The sequence below is a fragment of the Asparagus officinalis genome, chromosome 4 (genome assembly GCF_001876935.1).
Source record: "Asparagus officinalis chromosome 4, Aspof.V1, whole genome shotgun sequence".
Classification (NCBI taxonomy): domain Eukaryota; kingdom Viridiplantae; phylum Streptophyta; class Magnoliopsida; order Asparagales; family Asparagaceae; genus Asparagus; species Asparagus officinalis.
Window position 1 is genome coordinate 128,169,258 of NC_033797.1, and position 9,596 is coordinate 128,178,853.

General features: G+C 35.4%; 2 protein-coding genes across 2 annotated transcripts; both read left to right on the forward strand.

Moving 5' to 3' along the window:
- On the forward strand, window positions 5,138-6,031 carry LOC109839276. The gene has a single exon (XM_020407705.1). It carries the CDS (start codon window positions 5,138-5,140, stop codon window positions 6,029-6,031), a length of 894 nt encoding a protein of 297 aa, XP_020263294.1.
- On the forward strand, window positions 6,161-8,272 carry LOC109839277. The gene is made up of 2 exons (XM_020407706.1): window positions 6,161-7,353; window positions 7,444-8,272. Exons 1-2 carry the CDS (start codon window positions 6,161-6,163, stop codon window positions 8,270-8,272), a joined length of 2,022 nt encoding a protein of 673 aa, XP_020263295.1.

Here is a 9,596-nt window from a genome sequence, read left to right on the forward strand (position 1 = left end):
AGGGGTTGAGAGTGAGGGGTTGGAGGTGTGAAATTTTGTAAACTCGCCTTTTGGAGAGGAGGGCCTACTCTTTAATTGAGAAGGCCTTCCAAAAATTATAACTTTAGTTGCAATTATTAATAATAATTTTTTCGTCACACTTTAAATTTTCTCTTCTTCTCGTTTTTTGATGATGAATATGAAGATGAAGATGGAGAATTATTTGAGGGTTTGCTATTTTTTCTTTTCTCATTTTATTGCTTATTAGTTTAGATTGTATTTCTATGCTTGTAGTTTAGATTTTTTTTCTTGTTAAATAACCCAGAGCTAATACCTCTGTCCTTAGATTTATTTCCATGCTTATAGATTAAGATTTATTTTCTTGTAATTTAATTCATTGCAATTTTATTTTTAATAATTTTGTAATGTTGTTTGTAGTTAGATTTTATTTTTGGCACTATTCACGCTTGAGGCTAGAACCCTCTGGGTTTAGTTTTTATTTTTTATTTTTATTTGTTGCATTCGCTTTAGCTAGAAACCCTGGGCGAATCAGCCCTTTCTAAATATGTGGGTTTATTTTAGATTATCCATATCTATATTGAATCCACCATGCTTAATTCGTTGCATTTTCTTTTATTTTTGAATGTTTGTTCTTCATTCTTGATTTTCATTGTTTCTTGATTTTTTCATTTTTCCTCTCCTTATTGATCATACCATTTTTTTCAAAACAATCTCATCTACTATTTTGCATTATCAACACCGCATTTTCACTCCTCAATCTCTTCCACAATCACATTCATTACATCTTATTGTATGCACACAATACAGAACGATTTCATATTTTCTCTCTACAAAAATTCCCGTGGATTCGATATCTTGAATACAATACTTGACACGGTTGTCACATTTATAGTAAACATCAGTGAATGAGAGCCATTGGATCAAACTTGAGCCCCAAGAATGCAATTTCGGCCCACTACCACAAAATAGATATAAGGGGACGGTTATTTGGGGACGGTTCAAAACCGTCTCCTTTGCCTCCTAAAGGAACGGTTGTGTGACGGTTACAATCGTCACGAAAGAGTCTAAGACAACAGTTCAAAATAAAGTGTTGGGCTTGAATTAGGCTTGAAAAAAAATAACTTTGGTAGGCTAATGGGACGGTTTTATTAAGGACTCGCGCGCAAACTTTTTCAAGAAAATATATTTGTTTCTCAGAACCGCTCCTCACCCGATAACTCTAAAATTTCTTCACCCGATAGTTCTAGGGTTTTCTCATCTTCCTCTCTTCTCGTCGACTCCTCTCAGAACCGCGTCCGTCGTCTGCCACTCATCCTCTGCGGTCGACTCCTCTGCAGAACTAGACCAAAGTGGCAAGACCGCGTCCACCGTCCGCACCACTCTCCTCTTCTCGTCGACTCCTCTGCAGAACCACGTCCGCCGCTCTCTTTTTTCCTCTCGTCGACGCCTCCGTTCGCCGCCGGCCACCTTCACTTCGTCAGTTCGCCGCGCCTCCGCCGTCAGCCGCGCCTCTCGTCGCTATCCCCTCTCTATCATCTTGTGATTTGGGGTATATCTCTCTCCTTTTCAGTCATCAAACCTAGGGTTTCAATTTTTTTTCTTTTTCTCTATTTAATGAAAATTTTATTTGATTTTACAAATTAGGGCTTTGTTGTTTTGGTTGATCATTGAAAGTGGTTGGAAATTCTACATCCTTACTGGACAAGGTCAATCCGCAAAATTGAATTGGTATATGTTTTTAATTTTTGTTTAAATTAATTTATTTTCTCTATTTATTCTGTTTATGCTCTTCGCTATAGCCTTCGGTTGATCATTCTATTTGGTTTTTTTACTTTATCGGGATCTACAGTGGGCTCACTAGCCGAATAATGATGTTGGAGTATTTTTTTTATGAAGTGGTAGGTTTTGTGATGATTAATAATTTTTATGTGATAATTAAGGGTTATAGGCTTTCTTAGGACTGCACCTAATCCATTTAGATATGATCCCTTACATGTATAACTATATAAAATACGAGAAGATAACCGCATTTTTGCATCAATTATTGAAAGAAACCAATGTAACTTACCAATGTTCAGCTTGTTGGTTAATTCTAACAAAATAACTGGTAACGACAAATCAAGTTCAGCTTTAGAAAACATATCATAATGAGGACATATAACCTCAGTTTACCATCACAAACTAGTTGCATATCTACATTGCAAAAATCACCATATACTACGGAGTTTTTCTTACTGGCATTTTTATCTCATATATTTGAAAATTGCTTCTCAATAATTTTTTTATATTGAACTTAGTACTAATTATTAAGCAGTGCTTTTTGAAACAAAAACGTTCTGTAGTGGGCAGAAAATGATGTTGAGAGCCATATATGCAGTTTTAGAAGTGAAGACATCAAGGACACTTCCTTCACCTTCAAAGGGAAGAAAGGCCCTCATTAGGCAGCTAATTAGAGAAAGAATGGAGTATATGAAAACAATTTAAGAAATAGCTATCAAAGCTATTATTAAAGCAGTTAACTGAGGTTTAAGGTATTGGATTTAACAATAGGAAAAATATCCAAATTAATAACTGCATCATTCTTCCTAGCAAAGCTTACTATATAGCAAACTGTCAAATCCAGTCACATAGTAATTTGATATAATACCTGAGATGGATGGCCCTCAAAAATGAAAAAGTAAAGTCACTTTTGTCAAGTGATTAAAAATTATATGGAACACATTTAAAACTGCAATTAAGTATTGAGGTGAGCTTAAATTTTTTCTATGAAAGAAGGATTGAGAAAGCAGGTCTATTTTTAATCATTCTATGAGAATTATTATGACAAGATCTCCTAGTTATACAGATACTCAATGACCCTTGGAATATATCATTTCATGTGTTTTAATTCGCTTCATGTCTTTCTCTTTTTAATACAATCGTAAAAGCCCCTCCTAGAGACGGTATGTATACTTGATTATTCTCTGAACAACCAAGGTCATTTCTCATCAAGTTTTCCTACAACTTTGTCCAATAATCTATTAATTTTACTCATTACAATATATTATTAAGGGCCTAAGTGTACTCCAAAATTGAGAAGTTTGCTAGTAAGGGGTTCGTTTTCGAATTAAATGTCTACCTTCATCTATGTCTCAATGTTTTCAAAACCAACACCGAGCACTGCAGCTTTTACGTGCTAGTTTGTAGGCTAATATCTCAAATATTATATCATCTTCACTTGTTGAACTACACAGGACGTATCATCAGTGTAATTACTAGTTATCTAATAATTTCTATTCTTGTGGAAACACGAGCATCTGTTGCGTAAATCTAGACATTAAGGGTCATATCTAAACACATGATATTGTAATGGTGAATGGATCTATTTGCGTAAATCTAGATAAATAGTAATCATATATGAGAACTTATTAGATTTATTAGAAGATCCTCAGATTTATTTTATAACTGCAAGTTGAAGATAAAAAAAAGAAAAAGAAAGAAAGAAAAGACTCTTCCAATAATTTCATGTCATTAATGCCATCAATAGCGGTCTCGTCAAATTATTCAATTGTTGTCACAACTTCTATTTTATGTCATCTCAAATTTTTTGTCATTACTTAAAAAGAAAACCAGTCACCACAAGAACAAAGTTGTTTTACTGAATAAACTTTAAAGCAGTATGTGTATATAAATAAACTCAAAGATAACTTCTGTCTAGAACATTTTTCTAGGCTTACCTTAATTCGTTCAGCCAGCATATTGTTCATCCCTCTCTCACGGATAGCATTTGATATTTCATTTACATCCGCATTCCTTAATGCTTCATAATCCAGCGAGTCCATTGCGTCACTGCTCCGTTCTTTTTTTGCACCATCCTTTTGTACCTTCTTCCTCAGACTATCCCAATCATAGGTCTTCTTCTCACTCTCAAATTTTCCATTTTTAACCTTTGATTCCTTGTTCAGAGTTTCAGATGAAACCTTTTGGGATGTGTTTGCTTCGTTTCTTAATTTTGATTCAGCTACATCTCCGGCACCCAAATTGTTCCTCTGGCTGTCATCGTGTAAATTTGAGTAAGGTTGAGGAGTTTTAACTGCTTGGTGAGTTGTTTCCAAATGAACTTCTGCATGAGGGGCAGCTTTAACGTTGGTTGAACTTTCTGTATATACACCAAATTGCCTGTTGGTTGTCTCATTAATAGTCCTTTGATTTAAATCAAAAGCAGATGGATGCAAATTAGACTGGTTATAATCATTTATGAAAACATCAGATCTCTCTATTCTCAAAGATCCGGAGCTTGAGAAATTTTGATAACTGTATGCAGTACCACACAAACTTGACCAGTCAATAAAACCACTATGATCTGCGGATAGTCTCCCTTCATTGCCAGTAGCTTTCAAGTTATTCAACACTCTTCCATCTGCCATCTCCAGAAGCTCTCTGAATGAACTGACGCCATTGCCCCTTCGTCTAGTTAGCAACTCATCAGCTTCAGAGTTCAATGATGGACTTGGTTTAAACTGCTCAGTTGTTTGAGCTGGCAATTCTGACGAACTGTGAGATGAAGCTACAGAATTCTGCGATGAAACAACATCATCAGATGACTTCTTGTCATCACCTTCTACTACACTTGTATAGCTAGTGACAGTACGTAATGGCAATGCCCAAAACGCTGTCCGGTGATTCATGACCTAATCCTAGCCCTATTTCATGAAAATCCAGAATGCTACTGCCTACATTATCGCTTTCGAGTGACTCCTTGCTGCAAGCCATTTCTTTATTATGCATTTGCTCAGGTTGCTTGGGGCTTGATGAGCTTTGGCCACATATCTCTGGCTCTGATACTTCTTCTATAGATCTGCTTATAGTTTCAATTGTTGTCTTCAATTGTTGTCACAACTTCTATTTTATGTCATCTCAAATTCAGTGAAACAACATGTTTGGAGATTACTTACCTCTATAATTAGATTGCTGGTAAACACCTAAAAGAAAAATTATATATGTTGCTCGTCATCCTTCTCATTAAAGTGAACAATAATGAAACAATACCAATTATACATGCAAACTCTTTAGTTGATGAATTTTTATACATTATAAGTAAGTAGATATATATTATTGATGTCTCAATATATTTACTTTTCTCTAGCAGATACAAATCATGGATAGAGATAGAGGATGGATGTATAATACTTCTCGCGTAAGTGCCGAGTATATTGAAAAAGTGAATGACTTTCTTGATAAAGCATTTGCAAAAGCAGCTAAAGGGAATGAAATATGTTGTCCTTGTCGTGGTTGTTTTAATCGTTGTTGGCATCAGCGAAATACTGTCTGCAATCACTTAATTGTCAAGGGTTTTATAGATAATTATTACAAATGGGTTTTCCATGGTGAGGATTTGCCATCAAGATTGAACGTCCATAGCGAGAGTGATGATGATGATGCACGTACTCATGATGATGTAGGCGGATTACTACATGATATTTTTAGAGGCACAATAGAAGAGTTTTCAGATAACGATGAAGAAGACATAAAGGAAGGCAAGGTCAGCAAGAGTTATTCCCAGGATGCAAAACCTTTTCCAAACTCTCTTATAATTCGATTATACTTGCATAAGTGCATACATGGACTAAGCAATGAGGCATTTGATGATTCTCTGACCTTGTGGAGGGAAGCAATTCCAGACATAAAGTTGCCAAAGTCTTTTTATGAAGCCAAAAGGATTGTCAAGGACTTGGGTCTCGATTATGAAAAAATACATGCGTGCTCTAACGATTGTATGCTATTCTATGGAAATGTAAATGGGAAACTGAATAAGTGTAGTAGTTGTGGTGCTTCTCGGTGGAAGCCAAAGAAGGATGATGCAGCAAATGACTCCAATCAACCAACTAAAAAGGTGCATAATGTTCCAGTAAAGGTTTTGAGGTACTTTCCTTTAAAACCTAGAGTTCAAAGACTATTTATGTGTTCTCAAACTGCTAAATCTATGAGTTGGCATTCTAAGGAGCGCATCGAGGATGGGATTCTAAGGCATCCGGCTGATGGCAAAGCTTAGAAAGACTTTAGTGACTTCCCAGGATACGCAATGTTGTCCGGATGGAGTACTAAAGGCAGGTTGGCTTGTCCTTATTGCAATTATAATACATGCTCTGAGTATTTAAAATATAGCAAGAAGATGTGTTATATGGGTCATCGTAGATTTTTAAAAGATGACCACCCATGGCGATTTAATAAAAGATCGTTTAATGGTGACATTGAGCTTGGAAGAGAACCGATATCATTGTCTGGGACTGAAATTATAGATGAATTATCTGATTTTGTCAATGAATTTGGAAAAAAGCAAAAGAAAAAAGCAAATAGAAATTGTCCGTGGAAGAAAAGGTCAGTATTTTTTGATTTACCTTATTGGGAGCATAATAGATGTCGTCACATGCTAGATTTAATGCATATTGAGAAGAATGTTTGTGACAATATTGTTGGCACATTGTTAGACATTCCAGGAAAGACGAAGGATCATGTTAAAGCTCGCTTTGACTTACAACAAATGGGCATAAGACGAGATCTTCATCCTGTGCAGTCGGCTGATGGTCGTCGTGTTACATTTGCGAAAGCTTGCTTTTCTATGACATCACAGGAAAAAGAAATGTTTTGCAAAGTGTTGGCGGATGCAAAAGTGCCTCATGGTTGTGCATCAAATATCTCAAGATGTGTAAATTTGAGGGAGAAGAAAATATCTGGGTATAAGACTCATGATGCGCATTTTCTCATGCAATATTTACTTCAAGTTGCATTAAGAAGAAGTTTGCCTAGGAGTGTTGCTATTCCGCTCATCAGATTAGGTGCTTTCTTCAAGGGTTTATGCAGCAAAGTTCTCAAGCCAGTTGAACTTAAATCCTTGCAGTCTGAGATCGTAGAGATACTTTGTCAACTTGAGAAAATATTTCCACCATGTTTCTTTGACATCATGGTTCATCTTCCTGTTCATTTAGTTCAACAAATTTTGGATTGTGGGCCAATCAACTACTTCTGGATGTACCCAACAGAGAGATATCTTTGTAGATTAAAGTCATATGTGCGTAATAGAAGTGCTCCTGAAGGCTCCATAGCAGAAGGATATTTAGCTGAAGAGTCCCTAACTTTTTGCTCATTATATATGCATGATGGTGTCAAGACAAGATTTAATAGATACACAAGTATGTATGAGAGAGTTGATGTTGCAGAAGAGACATCGCCAATTTTTCCTAAGATAGGTCATCCATTGGGAGGAAAGAGGAAAAGAAAGGGCAAAGCATTTACATTAGATAATGTTGACTGGGTTAATGCACATCGATATGCCTTGTACAATTGTGATAACAATGAAGTTGATAGTTATATACGGTATGATTCATTACTTAATTATTACTTCTTTTTTAATGTTGTTGTCCATATTTAACTTTATAGACCTATGTATTTTGTATTGTTATGCAGTGAACATAAACTTTTGATTGAGAACCAGTCAAGAAAAAGAGGCAGAACAAATAAATGGACGGGAGCTCAAAAGCACAGCAAGGACTTCACTGACTGGTTTAAAACTAGAGTATCTGAGTTGGAATCAGCGCCTGATTATCTAAAATGGTTATCAATGGGTCCTAATTCTGTAGCAAAAAAATACAGAGGCTATTATGTGAATGGTTGTACTTTTCACATCAAGGCGCGTGATGAAACATGCAAAACTCAGAATAGTGGTGTGTCTGTAACCAGTCAAGTAGACAGTTATGCAAGTTCAAAGGACCATAATCCTAAAACTGGAAATGTTACTTTTTATGGCGTCATACAAGATATCATTGAAATAGACTATTGGGGCAAATTTAGTGTTGTGCTATTCAAATGTGACTGGTTTCATTCAGAAGAAGATGAATATGGGCTTATCCGCGTCAATTTTAATAACAAAGGCCATATAAATGACCCTTTTGTCATGGCATGCCAAGTTCATCAAGTTTTCTATGTGAAGGATCCTGTTGAAGAGGCAAACAAGAATTGGCATTATGTTTTAAAGAAGCTTCCTAGTCATATTTATGATATTGACCGTGATATTGGTGCTACACATGGAGGTGACTATTGGGTTGAAAGTAATGACATTGTCAGTGATTTAATCCCCACTAGTAATGATGACATTGATGATGTGGGTTGGTGTAGAGATGATGTGCCGAGGTCCATTGTTGACATTCCTCCAAATATATATATTCATGATGATAATATAATGGAAGGTGATGAAGACAGTGACTTTGATGAAACATATTGGGATTGGATGGAGTAAAGACATGAGACTTTCTGTATGTTTTGAAAGAAATGAGCTTTGAACTTTATGTTTTGAGTATATGGGTTGAATAGACTTTGTCATTTTCTTTATGATTTGAGTATGAATTAGTAGTTTAAAGAACGCAGAATTTTTGCAAGATTGCAGGTTAGGATTTTGTAACTAACAATCATATTCTGTTTTGCCCACTAGTATGAGAATTTATTTATGTGGTCTCTTTGACTTCCCCTCTTTTGTATTTGAGTTATTCTTATGACTTGTAATTTGAGGAAAAGTTCACCCTGATATCTTTCTGTTTATTATTTGATCTTAAAAATTGTAAGGCAATAACTCCTATAGAAGCAGTAGGATAGTTCACTTGAACTTGACGTTGTGTACTTTCTGTTGAAATAAATTTTATATGGTGACTGTTACATCAAAGCCTTTTAGCATTTATTTTTCCTGTTCTCTGATGAAAACATACCCGGGAACAAATTTTATGATGATTATCAAATCATAAGGCTTGAAATGTGAATTGGTTCTAGGAGCTCTGGGTTAAAGTTTTTGATAAATACGATGAATGAGACGAGTCTGTGCTTGTGTGTTATCACAACAAAGCTTCTGAGAGGTTTTGGGTAAAGAGGCATTACCATATGCCTTGAATTGAAGCCCATGAGTATGTTTTTTAATTAAGAACAGATATAACTGATACTCTTTATAATTATAGGTATTGAAGCATGTGCTGGTTAGCTGCATTAACTCTTTTTTGATGTTTATCAAGAGAAAACAGATCTTGTAGGTTTTTTTCTTTTTTATAAAAACTACTCCCACCACTGTAAGACATAAAAGCCGTTTACACAATAGCTAGTAAAACCAATAAATAGTAGCACTAGATGTGGTGTTTATAGTAAATCATGAAATGAGGTTTCTTCCAACTTATGAACATTTTTGAACAGTAGCACTGGAACAATATATAATGCTTCATTTGTGTCCTGAGTCATATGCATTCTGATGTATCTTTTGTCCTTGGAGTTACCAGGGAACAAACAAAAACATGGAAGCAGAAAAAAATTCTGTGTCAACCTCTTCAAAACAGAAGAGATCATTTGAGGTAAGTTGGGTTGATTTTTAATTGCATATTCTAAGTTTCTTTCTCTTACTGTATTAAATTTTTAACTTTTCCTTGTTTGTAGGTTACGAGCGCAGAATATGGGCGTGGTGACAAAAAGAAGCAAAACAGAACCTTTTATCCTCCGAAACAGATTACAAATGTGGCAACGACATGTCCACAAGTGCGCTCAAAAGAACATAATCGGGTAAATAATATGGATATTATGAGAAAGCA

Bases quoted from the DNA above. Each gene is read 5' to 3' on its own strand.
- LOC109839276 (XM_020407705.1), top strand. From the start codon at position 5,138: ATGGATAGAGATAGAGGATGGATGTATAATACTTCTCGCGTAAGTGCC.
- LOC109839277 (XM_020407706.1), top strand. From the start codon at position 6,161: ATGGGTCATCGTAGATTTTTAAAAGATGACCACCCATGGCGATTTAAT. The intron at 7,354-7,443 runs GTATGATTCATT...ATTGTTATGCAG, and splicing joins GAAGTTGATAGTTATATACG to TGAACATAAACTTTTGATTG.